Source organism: Ascaphus truei, chromosome 3, assembly GCF_040206685.1.
Source record: "Ascaphus truei isolate aAscTru1 chromosome 3, aAscTru1.hap1, whole genome shotgun sequence".
Lineage (NCBI taxonomy): Eukaryota > Metazoa > Chordata > Amphibia > Anura > Ascaphidae > Ascaphus > Ascaphus truei.
Window position 1 is genome coordinate 35,111,967 of NC_134485.1, and position 23,945 is coordinate 35,135,911.

The 23,945-nt window shown below is 46.3% G+C and overlaps 1 protein-coding gene across 9 annotated transcripts in view; it reads left to right on the forward strand.

Moving 5' to 3' along the window:
• The first annotated feature begins 2,715 nt into the window (after window positions 1–2,715).
• APP (amyloid beta precursor protein) overlaps window positions 2,716–23,945 on the forward strand; it is a 211,443-nt gene continuing 190,213 nt past the window's right edge. For 4 of the 9 annotated variants that reach the window (XM_075593934.1, XM_075593940.1, XM_075593937.1 and 1 more), the window contains exon 1: window positions 2,718–3,112. In XM_075593934.1, coding sequence (XP_075450049.1) covers window positions 3,059–3,112 — 54 coding nt within the window. In that variant the 5' untranslated portion in view covers window positions 2,718–3,058. Of the gene's footprint in view, window positions 3,113–23,945 lie in introns of all 9 variants that reach the window. The other 5 variants (XM_075593939.1, XM_075593943.1, XM_075593936.1 and 2 more) reach the window with 3 other exon arrangements.

Here is a 23,945-nt window from a genome sequence, read left to right on the forward strand (position 1 = left end):
CCCCCCCTCCCGTCCCAACCCTTCCTCTTCCCCCCCCCCCTCCCGTCCCACCCTTCCTCTTCCCCCCCCTCCCGTCCCACCCTTCCTCTTCCCCCCCCCCCTCCCGGTCCCACCCTTCCTCTCTTCCCCCCCCTCCCGTCCCACCCTTCCTCTTCCCCCCCCTCCCGTCCCACCTTCCTCTTCCCCCCCCCCTTCCGTCCGTCCACCCTTCTCCTTCCCCCCCTCCCGTCCCACCCTTCCTCTTCCCCCTCTCCCCCCCTCCCGTCCCCACCCTCCTCTTCCCCCCCCCTCCCGTCCCACCCTTCCTCTTCCCCCCCCCTCCCTGTCACCACCCTTCCTCTTCCCCCCCCTCCCCGGTCCCACCCTTCCTCTTTCCCCCCCCCCTCCCAACCTCCCTCTTCCCCCCCCCCCTCCACCTCCCTCTCCCCCACCCTCCCTCTTCCCCCCCCCCTCCCTCTTCCCCCCCTCCCTCTCCCCCCCCCTCCCTCTTCCCCCCCCCCTCCCTTCCCCCCCCCCTCCCGCTTCCCCCCCCCCTCCCGTCCCACCCTTCCTCTTCCCCCCCCCTCCCGTCCCACCTTTCCTCTTCCCCCCCCCCCTCCCGTCCCACCCCTTCCTCCTTCCCCCCCCCCTCCCGTCCCACCCTTCCTCTTCTCCCCCCCCCCTCCCGTCCCACCCTTCTCTTCCCCCCCCCTCCCGTCCCACCCTGCCTCTTCCCCCCCCCGTCCCACCCTCCTCTTCCCCCCCCTCCCGTCCCACCCTTCCTCTTCCCCCCCCCCCTCCCACCCTCCCCTCTTTCCCCCCCCCCCTCCCTCTTCCCCCCCCCTCCCCTTCCCCCCCCCCTCCCTCTTCCCCCCCCCCTCCCTCTTCCCCCCCCCCCCTCCCTCTTCCCCCCCCCTCCCGTCCCACCCTTCCTCTTCCCCCCCCCCTCCCGTCCCACCCTCCTCTTCCCCCCCCCCCCTCCCGTCCCACCCTTCCTCTCCCCCCCCCTCCCGTCCCACCCTCCTCTCTCCCCCCCCCTCCCGTCCCACCCTTCCTCTTCCCCCCCCCTCCCGTCCCACCGCTTCCTCTTCCCCCCCCCCTCCCGTCCCACCCTTCCTCTTCCCCCCCCCCTCCCGTCCCACCCTTCCTCTTCCCCCCCCCTCCCGTCCCACCCCTTCCTCTTCCCCCCCCCTCCCGTCCCACCCTTCCTCTTCCCCCCCCCTCCCGTCCCACCCTTCCTCTTCCCCCCCCCCCTCCCCGTCCCACCCTTCCTCTTCCCCCCCCCTCCCGTCCCACCCTTCCTCTTCCCCCCCCTCCCGTCCCACCTTCCTCTTCCCCCCCCTCCCGTCCCACCCTTCCTCTTCCCCCCCCCTCCCGTCCCACCCTTCCTCTTCCCCCCCCCTCCCACCCTTCCTCTTTCCCCCCCCCTCCCACCCTTCCTCTTTCCCCCCCCTCCCACCCTTCCTCTTTCCCCCCCCTCCCACCCTTCCTCTTTCCCCCCCCTCCCACCCCTTCCTCTTTCCCCCCCCCTCCCACCCTTCCTCTTTCCCCCCCCCCTCCACCCTTCCTCTTTCCCCCCCTCCACCCTCCTCTTTCCCCCCCCTCCCACCCTTCCTCTTTCCCCCCCCTCCCACCCTTCCTCTTTCCCCCCCTCCCACCCTTCCTCTTTCCCCCCCCCTCCCACCCTTCCTCTTTCCCCCCCTCCCACCCTTCCTCTCCCCCCCCCTCCCACCCTTCCTCTTCCCCCCCCCTCCCACCCTTCCTCTTCCCCCCCCCCTCCCACCTTCCTCTTCCCCCCCCCCTCCCACCTTCCTCTTCCCCCCCCCTCCCACCCTTCCTCTTCCCCCCCCCCTCCCACCCTTCCTCTTCCCCCCCCCTCCCACCCTTCTCTTCCCCCCCCCTCCCACCCTTCCTCTTTCCCCCCCCCTCCCACCCTTCCTCTTCCCCCCCCCCTCCCACCCTTCCTCTTCCCCCCCCCTCCCACCCTTCCTCTTCCCCCCCCTCCTCTTCCCCCCCCCTCCCACCCTTCCTCTTCCCCCCCCCTCCCACCCTTCCTCTTCCCCCCCCTCCCACCCTTCCTCTTCCCCCCCCCTCCCACCCTTCCTCTTCCCCCCCCCTCCCACCCTTCCTCTTCCCCCCCCCCTCCCACCCTTCCTCTTCCCCCCCCTCCCACCCTTCCTCTTCCCCCCCCCTCCCACCCTTCCTCTTCCCCCCCCTCCCACCCTTCCTCTCCCCCCCCTCCCCTCTTCCCCCCCCTCCCTCTTCCCCCCCTCCCTCTTCCCCCCCTCCCTCTTCCCCCCCTCCCTTTCTTTCTGTGTGACAGAGGACAAGGACATTGAGATTCACCCCCTCCCTCCCCCCTTTCTCTCAAAGTCGTTATCTTTCTGAGAGAGAGAGAGAAAAGGAAGACAGACCGGCCCAGGGACAGAGAGAGACCTGCTCTCTCCCTTTCCCCATTCTGCTTTCTGGATCACATTCACACCCATACTCTGACTCATCTCTCATGTCTGAGATGTTTAAGTGCAACAGGGTCTACATGTAACAACACCTTTTTTTTTTTGCAAAAAAACAAGTATGTGCTGCTAATAAATCGATGACATAAAAAATATGTATAAAACACATAAATTCCACATGCAATGTATGTATCATGATGATGAGATGGGGCTAGCAGCAGCCAGAGCACTTCCATGCCACTCACTCTCAGTTAGCCGGCCCACATGGGAGGGCCCTGCGAGTAAGACACGGTGACTGGCACACTGACTGCAGCTGCTTTATTAACTGCAGAACAACAGACCGAGAGAAGGGACACACCGAGGCGGCTCCTGCCCCCCTTTCAAGTTAACACTGCTCATCATCGCCTTATACATAGGGATTTGTGTCCAGGAAATGTGATCTCTTGACCCAGGACATTTAGGATTTAGACCAGGAAATCCTGTGGAAGCGCTGCCCCTTGTGCTGGGCTCTGCCTCTCCGTCCCCAGCAGCAGCAGCCCGGAGGAAACCAGCCTGCCAGGCGGCGGACACCCACACCCCGCTGCGCGGATATAACGCACGATCTCCCCCCTGGCTCAGCTGCAGCGATGCTGCCCCATATAACGCTCCTCTTCCTGGCTGCCGGAGCTCTGGCATTAGAGGTAAAGGAACGGGCTGGGGGAGGGAGCGGTTTTGTTGGGGTGGTTGTGATTGCCTGTTTAGAGAAGAGACGATTCCTTTGTGCTCAGTGCTCAGCCCGTGGCTTTGATGTTAATGCCAGATCACACCTTTTTGTGCGATCACACAAGGGATCTTCTGGGTGCGCGCAACCAGGGTGCGGGGTCCCCGTGCTGCTTGTAAACCCCCTTCAGCAGCAGAAGGGACAGCAATGTCGTGCTGGTGTCAGATCAGCCTCTGAACCAAACCCTAAGCCCCCAAACATCATTCAGGGCATGGCAGGGACTTCAGATCAGGGCAAAGCAAGGCGACTCCCTCGCAGTCACTTTTTTGCCCAATGACCGGCTAAGATTGCACCCCATCATATCTCCCATTGCCCCCCAGTAACCCTCATCCTGTGTACCCTGGTAGTTTTTTTTTTTTCTCCTTTGTGACTCACCCATTTTTTTATTTATTTTTATTTTAAATCCCACTAAATGAAAGTAAAACCCTCTTAAACATCGCCCCGTTAGCAGACTGTGGGATAGCTGCCCAGAAGTTTAGTAATCTTTATGGGGATTACTTGGGTGTGAAACCAAAGTATGCAACTAAATGTCCGAGGCGTGTACTGTGTACATCGTATTTTACTAATCATGACTAACATCTTTATCTCCCTATATGTTGGATATATGGAAATGGTGTTAAAGGATTTCTCTCCCATGCGTACATCCCTGTCACACCCTGATCATGGCATAGTATAGACTGGCCATATAAATACTGGTTGCTCTTTATTTATTTTTTAAATTATTATTATTATTATTTCATCCCTGTCCCTAGAAACTCATCACACACGTCTGGCTGTCTGAGAGCTTACACCCTTCTGCTCCTTATGTTCTGATCTTACAGTAAATATCCAGGGTCAATAGTTTCATACTAGAGAAGGCATTTCCCATTCCCTAGCCTGCATTACTGGCATTGGCTACTTTAATCCCTCTCCCTTGATGATCACGTCTGCACGATTTCACCTGGTCCCAATTTCCCGTCCCCATTGTGCGTTTTGATCAGGTGGTTGTGTCTTCGGTGGGTTGGCAATAATAGGTAAATAGGGTGGGGGAGATGGTGCCTTTCTCCCGATCCCCAGCTGCCTGTATAAACATATCTGGATGATAAGGGGGCTTTACATTTAGGAGCCTTGAGGGGTGTCTGGGCTTTTCCTTTGGGTGGGTATTTAAAGAGGGACCAGATAAAAGGATTTTGGCTGGAGGAAGATTAGACAGGGAAGATGGCGCCTCTGCAATGCTGCAAAGAAAAGCTATATGGGAGGCTGCAGGCTGAAGACATCCTCCCACCACTAGGTGTTCACAAGCTCATTCCATTCATCCATTCCCTACTAAAACCATTCAATTAATGCCATTATTCTGCATCAAAAACCATCATCCAGGGGGTTAGGAGGTCAATCAAATGCCCAATCCACTAACATCAAAGGGGAAAAAAAACATATGCATAGACTTTGCATTGATTCAATGTTACTGTTGTGAAGCAGACAGGGGATTGGTGTTTATTTGTTATTATAGAATGGTGATTTTAAAAATGTCAGAATCACCTGGTCCATTATTAAGAAATCATAGCTATGGTGCTATTGTAGGTCAGCATGTGAAATAAATCAAGTATATTGTCTTAACCAAGAAAGGATTTAGGGTTTTATTTCACACAGGGTGCAGTTTGTAGTGTTATGACTTTTTTTGGGGGGGAGAGGGGGGCGTTAATGGCATTATTGATCCTATGGTACAAACACTCATTGCAGAACATTAGTTAGTGTAGTTTATATTTGGCAAATCGTTTAATTTCTTTGAAGATTTAAAAAAACAAAATGAGCTGCTTCCTAAATAGATCTCATATGCACTGCTTAGTAGTAATGGTGGTTCCAACTATTTAAAATGTCTTATGTTCTAATGCTTTTATTTTTTTTATGTTTGCATGTCATAATAAAGCACTCATTAAAAACAAATCCATATAGTGTGTGTGTGTGTGTGTGTGTGTTGTATTTTTCCATTGTTTTTTTTTTTCCATACAGGTGCTGTGTTAAAGCTTCATTCAAATGTTCTTGCCTTTGCTATCCCTCTTTCACTCATATGAAAACACTGTAAAGATATGAACATTACTAGAATTAGTTAACATAAAAATATATATAAACTATGAAATCCCAGTGCTTACCTGAACAGTCTTTAGCCTTGAGTGGATATTCGATGTTAGGAGTTGCGCCTCTTCTGCATATTACTGTATTAGCACTAACGCCCAGAAAAAAATAACCATAAGATATTTAAGGAACAGCACTGGGTTATTTGCTTTAGTGCATAGGCGTTCGGCTAATCATAACCTAAAATAGTTAACGTTGGGTTAAATAGCTGAATGAAGCTTGGTGCACATGGGCCTACGAGTCATGGAAGTTTTTAAAATAAGGTAGTTTTTGGCTTCCGGTGACTAAAACAATATTCGCCAGCTTCTATAAACTTATTTACGTATCACAATTCGCTAGTTTGCAATGATGTTTGAGTCTTTGTTTTACAAAAATACCCAGCCCTGCACATCTTGCGTACCAAGAGTTGGCACCTTTTTGGTGCTGCATATAAGGCTACATACAGGCCAAATACTGTTTGCACACATTACTGTGTGCCCTTCAGTATAGATCAGTGGTGTGCAAGTTCCCCACCCCCCCAAATTGAACCACCTGTGCGGAAGCAGGGATCTCCTGAAAACCTGATCTGCTGGTGAGTGTTGGGCTGCGGCCAAGCTAGCGCTGATGCTTGCCGAGTTTAGTTTCGGCAATTGAGATTATCCCGCTCACGCGGTGCGTGTGCGCACGCTCACCCATGCTTGATGCCTAAGTAAACAAAAGAGACTTTGAAGCGCACTCAACTTGCCCGCAACGCCCCCCTGTGCATGCTTGCGAAACAGCCAGGACACCCAGCGCTCATCCTTGGAGAGCTGGTGACATCACCGCTCTCAAGCATGAGCGCGGTCAGCGCCAGTGGGGCCGCAGCCTTAGATAATGTAAAAGTGTGTGTATATATATATATATATATATATATATATATATATATATATATATATATATATATATATATATATATATATATATATATATATATATATATATAACCTTGAGATTTTTTTCTTTTGATTTTGTCCTGTGAAAACGCATTGAAACCAAGGCATTAAATATATTTCCACATGCACGGGTTTTGCTGCAAATAGCCATATCAGTTTGCAGTTCCCAACGAGCAGGCTTTCAAGTAAAAAGCAAAATAATTAATATGACTTTGGGGATAGTTTTTGAAAGGCAGATTTTCTTTAGGCTGCCGCTGAGCTCGCTCATGCTTGACAGCGGTGACGTCACCAACTCTCCAAGCATGAGCGCAGACTGTCCTGCGTCATTTTTGCAAGCGCGAGCTGGTGGGCGTGGATCGGGGCTACTTCTGTGTGTGTGCTGTGTGCATTGACTGCTGCTGAGCGCGCTTGAAAATCAATTTTCTTTGTCTCCCCACGTGCCGAGCTTGGGAGAGCGTACGTGCACGAGCGTGTGCCGCGTGGCCGTACAGATTCACATTAACTGAAGTAAACGCGCCAAGCGTGTTCAGCGGAAGCGTGGACGCAAATAAAAGACTGCAGCCAGACAGGGAGCGAACGCCCTCGTGCGCGGTGACGTCATGCGCTCTGCTCGGCCTGGAAATTTGTGGACAGCTAGGTGGGGGGTGGGGAGGAGGTTGTCGGGGGGGGTGGGGTGCAGCCATGTCACGGAGCTGATTCGCCCTCATTGGGCGAACCACTCAAGTGACGCGCCGGCTAGCAACAAATTCAAATTTGCTTGCTTCAGCAAGCAGCTAAGCGCCGTGCAGGCGCTCGACACACTGGCCACACACATTGCAGCAATGTGTTTCATCGCGGTGAGCGCCCGCTCAGCGTCACCCTGGACGAGACCTTAGATTGCACATGTTTTCATACCTAATCCTCACGTATGGCGTCAGTACATGCTCAGAAGGGTAATTATCATTGTGTTGCCTTCTTTCTATTTGCCAAATCTGCATTTTCTGACGTAACTGTCCTACTTGCTGTCTGATTTTTGGCTCTTACTCCGTCGACTGCAAAGCCGCTCCCCGGACATGGTGAAGATGTAAGTCCCATTCATTTAAATGGATGTGAACTCTAATTCAGCACTGGCAAGGAGCTTCACAGCATGTTGAATACGGCCCTTCATTCCTCTTAGCACTGCTAATACCCTGGAGCAGGGGTGGTCAACTCCAGTCCTAAAGGGCTGCCAACAGGCCAGGTTTTAAGGATATCCCTGCTTCAGCACAGCTGGCTCAGTCAATGGCTGAGCCACCAGTGCTGACGCAGGGATATCCTTGACCTATTAGTGGCCCTTGAGGACTGGAGTTGGCCACCCTGTATTGGAGCCTGTCTTGCATTCCACTGATAGGATAATATGTCTGCACCAGGATGATGGATGTTGAAGTTAGACATAGCAGATGTTATTGCACGTTGACGCTATGTTAACGCATGCATGGCTGGAAACAATGTCAATGGTGTGCGTCATCACATATTATGTGTGCGTTACTCCGCATTACCGGTGACGTTAACTTCTGCAACGTCTTCTGATTGGAATTAACCCTGCTGAACATTTCTATTGCACACTGTGTTTTGCTGGAGTGACATCATTGTGTTCAATACATTATCCAGTTTTAAATGACAGCATTGTAATAAAGTGCACCCGGCCCAAGTCTCGTCTGCATCTCCATCACAGTTCTCGTGATCATTAGTTGTTGAAATCTTTAAACAATTACAACAGAAGCGGCGATGCTGTCTTTTCTTTGTATTTTGCAGAACCATCAGCTTGAGAACAGTATCTAACAAGCAGGAAATAGCGTTATGCTGACATGATTGAATTCATACCGCCAACTTTAAAACAAGACATTTTCTTAGCGCATCTTTCCCGGGAAATATTTGAAATGAAATGAACCAAATTTGGGGTATACATAAAAGGCAAATGTTATGTTGAAAATCTCCCAGAAAAAATACCATCGTGATTGTACTGTTTGGTTCTCATTTAAAAGGGGAGTCTCTGTTGATTACTAGGAGGACGATTCAGGGGTCCCTGGAATTTCTCTGCTGCTTATAGCACCGTTTTACCCTTCTGCCTGCTACTTTTTTGCAGCATTTACTGTACATTATGTGAATTACAGTGAAAGCTGATTTCTTTTCTGCGTATGTGCTTGTTATGTTTAATGATCCTGTCATTTAGAAATGAAAGGTACAGTCATGCAGATATAAACAAATACCTCCTTTTATTTAAATTAAACTGCAGTCCTTTTTGTTACTTCCCATATATTTAATTGCTCTTCAGTACACGACAAGTCGATTTAATTGGATACCGTTTTCTGAAGAAAGCCTCCTAACAGTAAGATTTCATTTCTACCGTTTGTGTTTCCTCATAATTGTAAGTTCTAATAATGGTATATTTTGTTGTCAGAGGGAGATCTATCTATGAGGGGGGGGGGGAGGGGGAAACTCAGACCTCAAGAGCCACCAGGTCTTAAATATACCCTAGCTTCAGCACAGGTGGCTCAATCAAAATTATTGAGCCACGTGTGCTGCAGCAGGGATATCCTTAAAACATGACCTGTTGGTGGCTATTGAGAACAGTTTGGTCACTCCTGGTGTATGGGGCACAGCTGGAAGGTCAGTGGGTGCAGGCAGGAGTAGAGCTGGAAGGTTGGTGGGTGCAGGCAGGAGAAGAGCTGGAAGGTCAGGGGGTGGTGCTGGAAGGTCGGGGTGCAGGCAGGAGTAGAGCTGGAAGGTTAGGGGTGCAGGCAGGAGTAGAGCTGGAAGGTTAGAAGTAGAGCTGGAAGGTCGGGGGGAACAGGCAGGAGTAGAGCTGGAAGGTCAGGGGGAGCAGGCAGGCGTAGAGCTGGAAGGTTAGGGGGAAGCAGGCGTAGAGCTGGAAGGTTAGGGGAAGGCGCTGGAAGGTCGGGGTACAGGCAGGAGTAGAGCTGGAAGGTCCGGTGGTGGGGCTGGAAGGTCAGAGGGTGCAGGCAGGAGTAGAGCTGGAAGGTCCGGGGGTGGGGCGGGAAGGTCAGAGGGTGCAGGCAGGAGTAGAGCTGGAAGGTCCGGGGGTGGGGCGGGAAGGTCAGAGGGTGCAGGCAGGAGTAGAGCTGGAAGGTCCGGGTGTGGTGCTGGAAGGTCGGGGTGCAGGCAGGAGTAGAGCTGGAAGGTTAGGGGTGCAGGCAGGAGTAGAGCTGAAAGGTTAGAAGTAGAGCTGGAAGGTCGGGGGGAACAGGCAGGAGTAGAGCTGGAAGGTCAGGGGGAGCAGGCAGGCGTAGAGCTGGAAGGTTAGGGGGAAGCAGGCGTAGAGCTGGAAGGTCCAGGGGAGGCGCTGGAAGGTCGGGGTACAGGCAGTAGTAGAGCTGGAAGGTCAGTGGGTGCAGGCAGGAGTAGAGCTGGAAGGTCCGGGGGTGGGGCTGGAAGGTCAGAGGGTGCAGGCAGGAGTAGAGCTGGAAGGTCCGGGGGTGGGGCGGGAAGGTCAGAGGGTGCAGGCAGGAGTAGAGCTGGAAGGTCAGTGGGTGCAGGCAGGAGTAGAGCGGGAAGGTCAGAGGGTGCAGGCAGGAGTAGAGCTGGAATGTTAGGGGGTGGTGCTGGAAGCTCAGGGGGTGCAGGCAGGAGTAGAGCTGGAAGGTCAGTGGATGCAGGCAGGAGTAGAGCTGGAAGGTCAGGGGGTGCAGACAGGAGTAGAGCTGGAAGGTCAGTGGATGCAGGCAGGAGTAGAGCTGGAAGGTCAGGGGGTGCAGGCAGGAGTAGAGCTGGAAGGTCAGTGGATGCAGGCAGGAGTAGAGCTGGAAGGTCAGGGGGTGCAGGCAGGAGTAGAGCTGGAAGGTCAGTGGATGCAGGCAGGAGTAGAGCTGGAAGGTCAGTGGGTGCAGGCAGGAGTAGAGCTGGAGGGATCAGAGCTGCAGTAGCTGGCAGCAAATTGACCTGAAAGTGTCTGTGTCTCTTTAAGAGTTCCTTCCTCCTCCTCTGCTCCGATGACCTCATCAGCCTGATAGGAACAGAGGCGGATCAGGGAGAGGCTGCAGCTCAGAGGAAGGGGGAAGAGCAGCAGTGTGGAAGGGAGAGAGGGGGCACCACACCCTCAGGGGAAAAGCAGAGGAGGGAGGGAAGGGGCACCACACCCGCAGGGGAAAAGCAGAGGAGGGAGGGAGAGAGGGGGCACCACACCCTCAGGGGAAAAGCAGAGGAGGGAGGGAGAGAAGGGGCACCCCACCCGCAGGGGAAAAGCAGAGGAGGGAGGGAGAGAAGGGGCACCACACTCTCGGGAAAAGCAGAGGATGGAGGGAGAGAAGGGGCACCACACCCTCAGGGGAAAAGCAGAGAATGGAGGGAGAGAAGGGGCACCACACCCTCAGGGGAAAAGCAGAGGGGAGGAGGGAGCATCCCTTCTCCTTGAAATGTTTCTGTATAGAAAGTGCTGCGATTTCCTTCATAACAAATAACGTTTTTGATGCCTAATTACTCAGTGTGAGTAACATGAATTTTAATAAGACCGTAAAGAAATAAAAGGACTGAATATTTGTAAGAATGTTGTAGTTTGATTCATTAGCACAGATCAGCTCCGGAGACCCCCTGCTTAAAACCTGAATTAAGAAAAAAATATATCTATACATAAATATATATAATGCAGCCTGTTCTGCTGCTTCAAATCATCTGTATATTCCATTGTGTTGAGACTAATCAAATATGGTACTATTATAAACTACAAACCCAATAGTAAAAAGTGGTCTCTCCTTGTGTATAAAGAACAAAACAGTGCAGGGATACATTTCTATAATGTTTGCAATTTGCGTGGCACTATTGGTAATCCGTTTGCACTGCAGTTCTGCATGCAGCGCTTTACAGAAGAGAATACAATAGAGATAATTATAATACAATAAGTGAAACAATCATAAATCGGACTCTAGGAAAGGAAACTCCTCTTGAGGATCTTAGTCTAGAGCAGAGGTCCCCAAACACGGTGCCCACTGGTATCATGGCGCCTGCCAGGCCTTTTGTGGGCAACTGCAATGCTGCTGACAGCTGCTGCATGCCTGTCTGCGCTGGAAGTCGGGCCCAACTTCTGCATGCGAATCCGGAGGCCCCCCTCCAAGGTAAGTGTATTGTAAGTGCGTGCGCGCCACTCTCCTGAACGCGCAAGTGTGCCCTTTGGCCCAAAAAGGTTGGGGACTCCTGGTCTAGAGTGTGTATTAGGAGACGTAGAAATGCAGGTCGGGGAATTATGGCAGTAAGAAGGCAGTACTGTGGGTGTAAGGCAGAAGCCATGAGACCAGGCTATTGGAATGGTTTGACTTAATGGTGGGGAGAGAAGGTTATTGGCGTATACCGAGTTTGAGGGCATTCCACAGGTAAGAGGCAGCGAGGGAAAAGGGTTTCAAGTGAGAGAGAGCAGTAGAGGTGGAAAAGAGACCGTTATAAGCAGAGTGCAATATACGAGGAGCAGATGAGTGGAGAGCCTTGAAGGTAAAAAAATAGAACTTTGTAGGAGATCCAGAAATGTGATGGGGAGCCAAAGGGAATTTGAGGGGGAGATGAACAGGGACTTTTCAAGGAGAAGTGAAATGATTGTAGCTGCACAATTTTAGATTGCAAAGGAGAAAGTTGTGAGGCAGGGAGAGTCTGTTACTAGCAGGTTGTAATAACCCAGATGGGAGATAAGCGCATACATTCGAGATTCAGCACTAGATTGAGTAGAGAGTGGATCTTCAAAATGTTACAGAGCAGAAGTGACAAGTTTTAGCCATAGCATGAATGTGAACGGAGAAATAAAGGGAGGAGTCAAATGTCACATCTAGGGGACGTGCTTTGGCAACAGGATAGATGGTGCTTTTATTTACTGTGATGGAAAAAGATATTGGGCCAGGTTAAGGAGGAAACATGAGAATATCCATTTTATACATTTTATGCTTGAAGGGGTGGGACGCCATCCATGAGGATCTAGCTAAGAGGCGATCGGAGACTTGAGACTGGATTGCAAGTATGAGGTTAGGGATATATCTATATATCTATCGTATCATCTGCATAGATGATGAAGTCACCAAGTAATAGTGTGTAGAGCAGGGGTGAAAACTTGAAAAAGGGCTGAAAATCTTACCAGGTGGTGGCCCTTGAGGACTGGAGTTTCCCACCCCTGGTGTAGAAAGAGAAAAGGAGAGGTCCCAGGACAGAGCCCTAAGGTATATCAACAGGGGAAGAAAACATGTTGGCAAAAGAGACAAAAAGGAATAGTGTGGGGGGCTGGGGGGTGTATGAGGAGAACAAGGGTAGAGCTTTGTTACAGATGCCAAGAGCGTATACAATCAGGAGAAGAGTGGTCAACAGTATTGAAAGCCGTGAGATCAAGTCGGATACGCCGGTAGAAATGACCTAATGTACATAATAAGATTTATTAAGGAAAATATCTCCTCTATTCTGTTAATATTTAGATTAAACTGGCTTGTGAGTATCATTTGTTGTAAGTTGTTCTACTTTTTAATTTGACTGACTAACTTGAGAGAGCTGGCTAAATTAAATAGAATTGTAGTGTATACTGCTTTCTCTGCATCATAGACATAACCTTTATGTGTACACAAGAAGACAGTGACTGTATTCATTATGTAACCTTTGAGATTAATAGCCTTGTACACTATAATTTAATCTAAAAAGATCTTTCCTTAAGGTTTTACACAAAATATACACTTATTTAAATGTGAAACTCATATCCTTGGAATTAAAATTAAAAAAAAGTGCAAAAACATGCATACAGTATAGTTGTGCGTTGCAGGGTATTCTGTGATTTTGTATCCTTTGAACAAATGCCAAGTAGAATCTATAGCTTTATTAGCCTGATACTAGCTAATATTAATATTCAAATTGTGTTCACATTCCTAGCTTCATAGTTTGCTGTGTCCATATACTATATAGATGTCAATTGATTTTAAACTTTAAAATAAGATAAATAACAGCATAATTTATATAAGTTATTTACACAAAAAATATAGTTATGTTTTTGATTAGTAATAGTTCCAAACACGAAAGATTACTAATACACAGAGTGATCACAACAGGCACACTGGTGCCAAGGCTGTACAAATATGGTTTAGATTTAGGTGACTGTTCATGAATGTTATTTAAACTTTACATCACAACAGGCACACTGGTGCCAAGGCTGTAAACATATGGTTTCAGTAAGCGAGACCTTAAATATTGTGTAGACTTCTTTTCTTAGAGCAGCATGCAAACGGTACAGTAGACTGCTGCATAACCCATCAAACTCCAGAACCCCAAAACCCACAGTAGACTGTAAACTGTAGTACAGTAGACTGTTCCATACTTGTGTTTCTTGTCTATTGGTAGTAAGTAGGCTTATCTCTCCATTTGTTACTCTTTTGAAGTTTGCTTTCTGATGCAATGTACGATATTTAAATACAGACTATTTTTGTTAGGTAGTTAGAATATTATGTGTTGCAGTTGAATGTTGGTATTTGCAGTGGCTTGAAACTAATATATTTCAGATCACATCAGAGGTCAAGGAGCTGCTCTAGCTAATGTGTTTATATAAATAATACAACAAAAGTTAATTTTATCCACATCCAGTATTTCTGTCTCGGCATTTAACCTTTGCTTCTAGAGAGACATAAGCCACAGTGCCTGAGATATCATCAGTATTAAACATCCATTACCCTATATGGGTTCCCCAATGTCTAAAAGTACATTATCGAGTCACAGCCACAACAATAAAATGAGGTGATTTTTGCAGTCCAAGCTACTATACACCCCAAATCGGCTGCCATCTACAAATAAGCCATTGTACAGCACATTCATCTTGCATTGTTTGCATGCTTCAAAGAAATAGCTGGAGAGAGATGAATATTAATTGGTGGGAAAGCCATCATAACGAATTACATCGACGTTTCATGTACAGTGTGGATGAGAACAGTGTAAGCCAAGATCTTTGTGGCTGAGGCCTTGCCCAGGCCCAAGGAGGAGCCATATTTGAGTTTCATACAGATCACTTCAGCCAAAGATGACTGTCCGTTCAGATTTATTAGGTAGTAGGGGAGTACAAATTCCATTGTCACGGCTTTATACTTATGCTGCAAGAGCCGTCCTGTATTTGTATGGTGTTTATTTAATCCCCTCTTACATCGCTTGTATGTATCATGGACCAGCTTTGCTTGATATTGTGTACACTGCACTACAATGTTTGCATTATATTGCCAGGTACTGGTCACCTAGCATCTTTAAACCTCATGATCTGATCCTTATTGATGTGCTGTACCTCTTATGACCATACTGAACCAATGGTAGGAACTGGTTTACAGCAGCAAAACGTGAAATCTAATATGGCTTTTTCTAAACAAATCAGTTCTGTGGTATTGGATTATAGTGATTATGCTTTTTAAAATTCAACTCTTAATGCCATTTATTAATGATTTTAAAGCATCTTTTGATTTCTATAGCAGATTTTAGCCCACCTCCCCAACAGTGCAAGATTTTTGCAACACTTTCCTGTTTTGTGATCATTTGTTGACAATGTTTCAGCTGTATACTGTAACAATAGATGATAATGTTACCGTAGTATTATACATTGTAGCTGCTGAGTTACACTGACTGAAGGCTTGATTGTAATTGAAAGGTGGCCATTATGTTAGGCACACAATCAGGATTTAGAACAGCAGCACCAAACGATTTGCCACCTTAATTAATAAAGTGCTCCTGTAGCGTGAAACGCAAAGGTGGTGCGCACTTGTTTGTCTTTTTAGTCCATGAGACTCAAATAAAAGCTTTTTTATTGGGGCCACCTCGTGATGTTTTGCTAGTGCTCCATTTTTTCATAATAATTTCTAGGTCAGAATGTAGAATGATACATTGTCACATGCTTTACATATAGAATGAGGGGTGGGGGGAGAAGGGGGAATGCAGTATTGCTGCTTTTAAAAGGCAGATTTGAATGTAGGCGGGTTTAAAAAAAATGTAGTGAACCAAAATATGATGTGATATATGTAAATGTAATGTGAGTCTTGGGAAGGGTTCAACTTTCTCTGCTGCTTTCTTTAGTGTGATGTACCTGTGCATTGAGCAGGACCTCGCGTAGTGATGTGGGGGAAACACTGACTGACATGCGTTATCCTCACAGGGTTACTACTGGAAAAAATATATGTACTTTCCAAAGGAGCCAGGAAAGTCCCAGCTTTGCTTTTAAGGATGATTGTATTTGTTTTAAGAAGGTAGTTATTTGCATCACACATTATCACTTCCTTTTTTGACAAACTTCCTCTCTATCAAACTTGTGACCCTGTAGTTCAGGGGTATTGGAAATGAATATGTTGAAAGACCCCGGGGGAGTTGGCTGTTCAAGATGAGTGTTGTCCTTCTCTGCTGTTTCATCTACACCGATCCCGAGCAATGCGTTGGAAAACTTGTGCTCGTAGACTGGATGTTCCTCTGTGTCTGACTTAATGTCTGGCTTTATTCTTTGCTTGATAAGAAACGTGACCTGGCTGTTGAAAGTGTTGCACAAAAATATATCTTTCATGTAGGGATGTGAACCAGTGTATATACATTTGATTTGTACATTTTAGAAGTATTGTCTTATGTGTAACTACAGAAAGTATGACACTGATCCCCTGCTTCACTAATTAGGTGAAGATCCTAAGGTTGGGATTCACTAAACTTTTTTTTAAAAATCAATAATAATATTTGGCTTAAGAAAAAATAGCACTACCCAATCATTAACTGTATGTATGTTCTTGAGTTACTGACCTACGTTACATGTGCTTGTTTGGCAATATAGGAGACCTGAAGTAGTCACTAACGCAATTTCTTCTAATGCTAGAAAGACATAAGCAAAAAGCTGACACTGCTACTATGGGGCAATGCAATAATAATCCTCACAGTGCCCAATGGCATCAAAGGGATGTAATCGCTGTGGTGGAAGGGCTACTAATGCAGTGCAAATAAATACATTGCAGTCACAGCGACCCCCGAAGGAGTCGACATAAAAGCTAACCCCCAACAGTAAACATAACGACCAATAATAAACTATTGTGAAACAATACTTTTATGCCCTCCCGCCCCCCATAGTGGCCTTTAAGACGCACGTGCATAATTCATTTGATCATAATTACATATTTACTCGCCCATATGCCTTTAGTAAGTAAATTGATAACTGAAAAAATTGGTGATCTTTCTAATCTCCGTTTTTTGCAATGATTGACCTCCTTGGTGACTCTCCCTCAACAGGAGCCTGCGGCGGCAATGAGAATTCTCTGTGTCAAACATTCTAGCAGCTGAGAAAAGCAGGTCCTTGCAGAACTGCGAAATGCATTCTGTATGTGAGCCATGTTCTCACGCATGTGTGTGTGTGTGTGTGTGTGTGTGGGTGTGGGTGTGGGTGTGGGTGTATCCGTATCTATCGTAGATAATGGTGGCACTCCACTAAAAATGGTGTAATGCCTGGGTGCATGAACTGCAAAGGCGCAGGGAAATAGAAGAATAGTAGCAAGCACTCCAGGTGTGGTGAAAAAATGAAAATAGTTTTTTACAAAGGTCAACATTTGGAAAGCTACCCGTCTATCTGAACAAGCTCCTCACCCCATACCACATGCAGTACTTATCATTTGAGATCTGACTCCAAAAGACTGTTCATGGTCCCAAGGTTCAGCAAAGTATCCGGCTGCTCCTCCATCTCTTGCCGTGCACCCCAAAACTGGAACAGTATACCGGAGACTCTCACTGCCACCACCAGTCTAAGTTCTTTCAAAACTAAAGCGGTCTCACATTTTAATCTGGTCTGTAACTGTTATATACGCTTATACTATATATCATCCCTAACTGTGCATGCTATGTCTTGTATATAATATATACCCTGTTCACTTATGTAACCATACACTATTTGTCATCATAACTCTGTGCCCAGGACATACTTGAAAACGAGAGGTAACTGTCAATGTATTACTTCCTGTTAAAACATTTTATAAATAAATAAACATTTCGCCTGTCTCGAGCAGGGAGCGGAAACGTTGACCTTTTTGTAATAAACTCTCCATTTTTTTCACAGGACCTGCAATGCCCGCTACTAACTACTCTTGTACAGTATATATTTATATATCTAAATAATGATTTACTTTTTGTTGTGCAATGTTAGTACAGTATGTGCTAGACTGCAGTAAACCATCGTTTCCTAAATTGCAGATGCCTGCAGCTGCTGCGAAATGTAAGGTCACCTTGACACATTTTCATTGTAGCTCAGATGTATGCTGCTCTGTACTCTGTTCCATGTAATCATTGGTTTACTATTGTCAACCTTTCATGTTGGTAGAACATTTCAACCTTCTCTGCAGAATACGAGCAGAAATATAATCAAGCGACCAAATAAAGAAGCGTGTGTCCTGTGCTGCTCGGAAAATGGCCTATTTCGGGGGAGTTGTTTGAATTCTCTTGGCTTCTAATCCTTTTTGTCGGAGATATTATATATTGTTTGTACGCTTCACCTGCGGTAACATTTATATCTGATATATTGTCACTGGTGGTTTTGTAGTTTGTTCGGCTGGGGTTTGCAGGGGGAAGGTTGCGGAACTACTTGAAGGGTTTTTAGGTAGGTCACTGTGCCTTGTCCAAGCACCCATCATCACCCCAATTTATTGTGATGGCGCAGAATGATGTGTGCAAGTAAATAAAGAAATTCAACAACAAAAAAACATAAGTGGTTCAGTAATAGCAATTGATTATCAAATAAAAGATCCAACACAGTGAGGAAGGCTTCACCGCTCCGTTGTTACTATGCTTTGCCGGGCCCAGGCACAAGCACCATGTCATCTCCATGTGTGTCCTGACAAACTGCGACTCCCAGATTTGTCAAATACACCCTTGATATTCTGGATGCACCGTTACATGCACAGCAATTATCTATCATCATTTTCCATCAAGGAACTACATTGCACCGTCTGCCAGTCTACCTATTTTGCTAATGCATTACAACACATATTATCCAGCATTGATCAGAAGCCTGCTACCGCTGTCACCTATTTGATATGATTCTCCAATTGGTTATCTACTATGCTTTCGAACAGTCTAGGACGTTTTGGCTGCGACCAGACCACCTCCAGAACTCACGGAAGGACATCTCGTCTCCGTTCGGATCTCCCTGCCGGCATCTTTAAAGGTCACCTCTCGTGGGCACCAGTCCAACGCTGTTTGTGAGTGTGCATGCGCAGGACACTTGGGGCACGCCCGCTAGTAGCCAGGACCCCTTTTTAATTTCCTGCAGCACACGGGGAAATGTAAGTGTCCTAGCGGCTGAGTGATGAGCCCTTTAATAAAAATGGCGGTGGGGGTGAACGTGGTGCCCTTTAAAGATGGTGGTGAGGAGATATTAATGGAGGCGAGGTGCAATGCGGAGAGGTGTTCTGCAGTGACTTATGCAACATGCATGGCTGCGGTTTGGCCATGGGCCAAACGTCCCATTCTGGCTGTGGAAGGGAATGGCTCAGTGAGTAAAGACACTGACTGGCACTGAGTTTGAAGCAGGGGAACCTGGTTCAATTCCTGGTGTCGCCTCCTTGTAACCTTGGGCAAGTCACTTGATCTCCCTGTGCCTCAGGCACCAAAAACATAGATTGTAAGCTCTACGGGACAGGGACCTGTGCCTGCAAAATGTCTTTGTAAAGCGCTACATAAAATTAGCAGAGCTAATAATAATAACAACATGTTCTTGTATAGCACCAACGCATTGTCACGGTGTTCAAACTTGGACAGAGGAGTTATGCAAATGAACTAACAAACTATTATTAAAAAGCTCCTTCCAGAGAATAATAATGGGGTGATTTATGAACTACATGTGACTAACAAATAACGAGGAAGGCGGCTCATAGATGGGTTATTTTATTATCCGTGTACAGTAATTAACTTAATCACTGTGAAAAGTTGGGATATGTCTAAATAAAAAACGTGATTGTTGTACATGTACAATTGGTTTGCCCCTGGGATTTATGGGAGGTTGAGAAGTCAGAAGCCTGTATGAAATATACAGAGGAGCTTGTATTGAAATGTGATTAATGCAAAAATAACAAAGAATCTATTTACATAAATGTAATGAAGGTATGTGTTTGTATCCATGCATAATACTGTATTTGTTTAACCTCCTTAATGGAACATATTTCACACGGCAGTGGCAGTGTTGTAGTACGTGGGGACACAGCAGTACTAGTCAATCCTTCCTTCGTATAATTTGTTTTCTGATCCTCCCAAACAGTGTTTGTCCACAGGACGCATCAGATTAAGAATGAGCCCCTGAAACAGAAGGAGCCCCACGGGGGGAAACAGTTGTGATTTTATTGTGTCCTTGATGAAAGTTGATGTTGTTTAACCCTGTCATTATAATAAAAATTCTCATTAACACAATTTTAAATGCTATTGTACCATTAAGATATTGAAATTACATTATTATATTTATTACTACCATAACGGCATTGTAAGGTACCACTGTATCCCTGCAGAATTGTTTTTGAGAAATGGTGCCCTGGTAAAGTACTGTAGCTTGTTCAATTCCTGAGCATTCACTGTCTTGTATGAATGATGTCCTCATCACTACTGGGAGTTAAACTGCAGTGGGAGACTTGGGCAAAACCACAAACCTAAATCTTCAAGACCCCTTTTCATTGGCCAAAAATAGTATCGGGATAAAACTGACAAAGATATGCAACGTTTGCGTTCTTCTGCCTAGCACAGCTAATGTAATAGCCGTGAACTGTTAATTGGTTGAAAACAAATGTCACTGTTTTGTTTAGGTATAAAGTATTAAATAGGGAAAATACGTGACTATTGCTTAGTTCTGGGTGCTGCTGCAAAAAAATATATCTTCAACACCTACACATAGTTGTTTGCATTTTAAACGTGTGTTTGATAGACTTAGAGGGTTATTTATTCAATTGTGATTGAAGTCAATGGGAGTTTCCATGCAATAGTGCGCCAATTGGCAGTATTGCAGTTGAATGAAGAACACCCTTAGACTCTCTGCTTGTCCCAGCTGTATCTTGGTACTGGACATGTCTCATATTTTCTACGTGGTCTTATGCGATGACACAACTCCTATTCCATTCATGTGAGTGGGCAGTCTCCTGGCATAGCACTGAGTAGTAACTATGGGACTTTACCCATTATTCTTGTTGGCATCACATTTTTCTAGGGAGCCATAAGCAGTCCAATTACAGATAACCCGTCCTTGATTGCATTCAAAACGTGCATTGAAGGGAAGTCCTCCGTCATGCACTCATCCCTATTGAAAAGGGCATCTTGTTACTGTGCAGTAGGTGTTATTTCTTTGGATTGAAATCCTACCAATGGAAAACATTCTTCATGGGAGGGATGAGCAGCGTATCGCTCCATGACTGGAGGGTTTAAGTATATTTCTGCTGAGAGGTTTTCCATCCATGAGATTTCTTTGTTTAGGGTTATGCGAGCACTTTTTTGCTTTGTGGGCAGTTTTACAGTTACTATTCTAAGTGGCCCTGTAATGTATGTATATGAGGCAGTTTTCTTGACTTGATTTTTGACAAGGTGCTAGCATGGTGGATCTCTGGCATTTGTAATGATGCTCCTGAGTGTTTGAATCGCTGCTCGTTATGCACAGAAGGCTGCCATGGAAAGTGCCTCTTCCCAATTACTTAGACCTCATATTATTTCTTGGCACGTGTTCCCAGGCCTTGAAATATACTTTTATTTTAGACATTAATAAAGTAATGCGTTAAGAATAAAATTCGACCATTGTTTGCTGAATACATTAGCAGTTTTGGAATAAAGACTTGGGCCCAGATCCACAAAGTGGTGCTAAGTGTCCACACCAACCTTCTTATCCCAATGTTTGCGCATACCCTTACTCATAGATTGTAAGCTCATTGGGGCAGGGCTCCTCCTTACCTACTGTCAATGTTTCTCTTATTGTTCTTCGTCCTCCAACCCTATTGTACTGCACTACGGAATATGTGGGCGTGTTATAAATAAATGATGACAATACTATAGCACGCGCCTACTCTTTATTCCTATGAAGGGGGGTAAAAGCGTGCTAAAGATTGGCACCCTGTCATGGATCTTGTCCTTAGTGGGGACATCAAAGAGGCAATTGCTTTCAATGGGGGTTTTTTTTTCCCTTTGATTCAGCAACCTCGTTATATAGACCTGGGGGCGCACGTTTTTTTGTGAGGGGGGGCGTGGGGGTTACAGAGGCCCTACGCTCTTCTCCAAAGCATTTAAATTAAATGCTGGGGAGCGCGTGAGGCCTCTGTAACCGACTTACCTTGGCTTCTCGGCATCAAGTCGCCATGGCAACGTGGCATCATGACGCAATGGGTGACGTGATGTCGCATGACCCCACGTTGTCATTTGACGCTGTTTCTTGGGTAAGGGGGTGGGGGCGCGAGCACTGGGGCTGCGCAGGCAGGGGGGCTCAGCGCAGAAAGTTTGCGTACCCCTGATATAGACTATCTTGCATTGTCGGTAACCACACCGTCACACTTTTTAGTTACTAGTTTCGTGTCTTGGAATTTGTTCTTATTTGTGCATATACCATTATATTGTATTACAGCATATTTGACATTTCATTTTTTTTCCACCCAAGTAGCTTCAACAAGTCTAAAAAGTAATTTTTTCGATTTCCCCAGCCAACGTTTCGTTTTTAGCTTTGCAAGATCTAAAAATATGAAATAAAATGTTAACGTATATTTCTCCCTCTGTACTTAGGCTTAGAATGGGCTCTGCCCCTTTATGTTGCAACTTGTTAGGTATATGCAGCCAAAGAGCCTTGTTAGCAGAGAATACTAAAAGAAACCAAAATGTTAATTGATGGACATTACGGCTTATATTTACTAAGCAGTGTTATAGTAGCTGGCCTATTCGAGTGAATTAGCTGCAAAGTGACCTCTGGCACAGGAAAGTGTCTTAGAAAATAGCACCGCTCGGTAGACGAGACCCTATCCCTGTGTATTGGTGAACTCGTGCCTTTTTTTGCATGCAGTTTTTAGTGTATTTATACGTTGCCAAAACTAATAATCAGTTCCCCAATAGACCACCATTGTTAGCTAATTTTTTCTGCGTCTTCAAAAATTGTATTTTCAGCTAGATTGTACATAGATGTGCAATGTACTGGAAACTAAGAATTAGGGTTTGCTCTGAAGCATATTATTAGCTATACTGTCATCCGTCTGGAATGTGTGTTGTGCGAATCATTACCTTTCCTGGTCACGGATACAGTTTGAAACAGAAAATGGAAAAAGCATGTTTTTGTTGGAAATGCCAAGTTAAGTTTCGGATATCAACTCACTTTGCACAGTACAATGACCTTTTCTCTTTCTCTCTTTGTGTGTCCTCGTACGAATGATCTTAAATGTTCTCTGCTTACATGGCAGCGACTGGCGGGAAATATATCTGCTGTCCAGCATGTCTTGCCACAAAAACTAATGGCTTTACATGTTATCTAACTCGCTCATGGGATGAAATCCCACTTTATGGTCAACAATCTGCAAATGGTTCCTGATTAGAGTTTGTAAGACTGGTTGCAGTAAGGTTACAGAAGTGGCCAAGCAGGCACTTCAATCTGTGCAAAACTCCATAAGAGATTAGATACCATCCTGTGTGGTAATTGCTCATATCAACATGCACTCTTCTTGCACAGCAGAATTTCCCAAGAGTGCATGGAGGATTTAGAAAGCAGGCCATGTTATTTCCCCCTCCCCCCCAGTGCTGATCTCTAAAGGCTCATGTCTCTACCTGATCAAATCAGTATTGATGACTAATGGATTTCTCACAAACACTTGCTTTGCTGTAGGATCTGGGTAAAACAGCAGGGGTAAGCTTAATGGGATATGTTAAAGATGGTCTCTAAGCTCCCGAGATCGCCAATCGGTGCGGTATGACACGGAAACACAATTGAAATCAATGAATATACCCCTATGTGTGCTCATATGCATGTCATTACCCAGAATCCCTGGCTGGGGGGAGGTTTGTGGACTATGTATGGTTCATATATGTGCACCCCCAGAAAATAGTTGAAGAAATTTAAATTCTTTGTTTTACTCTTCACAGCAGATGGTCTTTTCCAAAATTCCTATAGCCATATTGGTCCTGGAGAACAGCAGATTTGATGTAGGCTGTGAGACCTTCTAGTGGACCAACATTACAGTTCTTCATAGATGAGATTAGTGTATAGATCAGGGGTGGCCAACTCTAGTCCTCGAGGGCCACCAACGGGTCAGGTTTTAATGATATCCCTGCTTCAGCACAGGTGGCTTAGTCAAATATTAAGCCACCTGTACTGAAGAAGAGATATCCATAAAACCTGGTCTGTTGGTGGCCCTTGAGGACTGGAGTTGGCCGTCCCTGATACAAAGCTTCTCATAGGTTTCTTCTTCAAGCGTACAAATAGTCATTTTAGGAAAATGTACATTGCAGTTCAGTTTGTATTTTGGACAGATGATTAATCAGATCCATGACAGAAAATATAAATATTAAAAGGCAATTCAGCTGTTTGAAGGTAAACCTTCATTAATTAGTAGAGTAACCTGGAATATTTTGACTCCAAAGTGATGTCTGATAAGCACATATTATTGTTAACATGGTAAGTATTGTAGTTTTGGTTGACTAAAGATAAAACTACATCCCATTTAAGCACATGTGTTTGCAGACTTAAGATGCAGGCTAATGAAGTGACAATGCACTTGTAAACATAATCTAGTCTAAAGTACTGCAGATATTGCAAGTGAA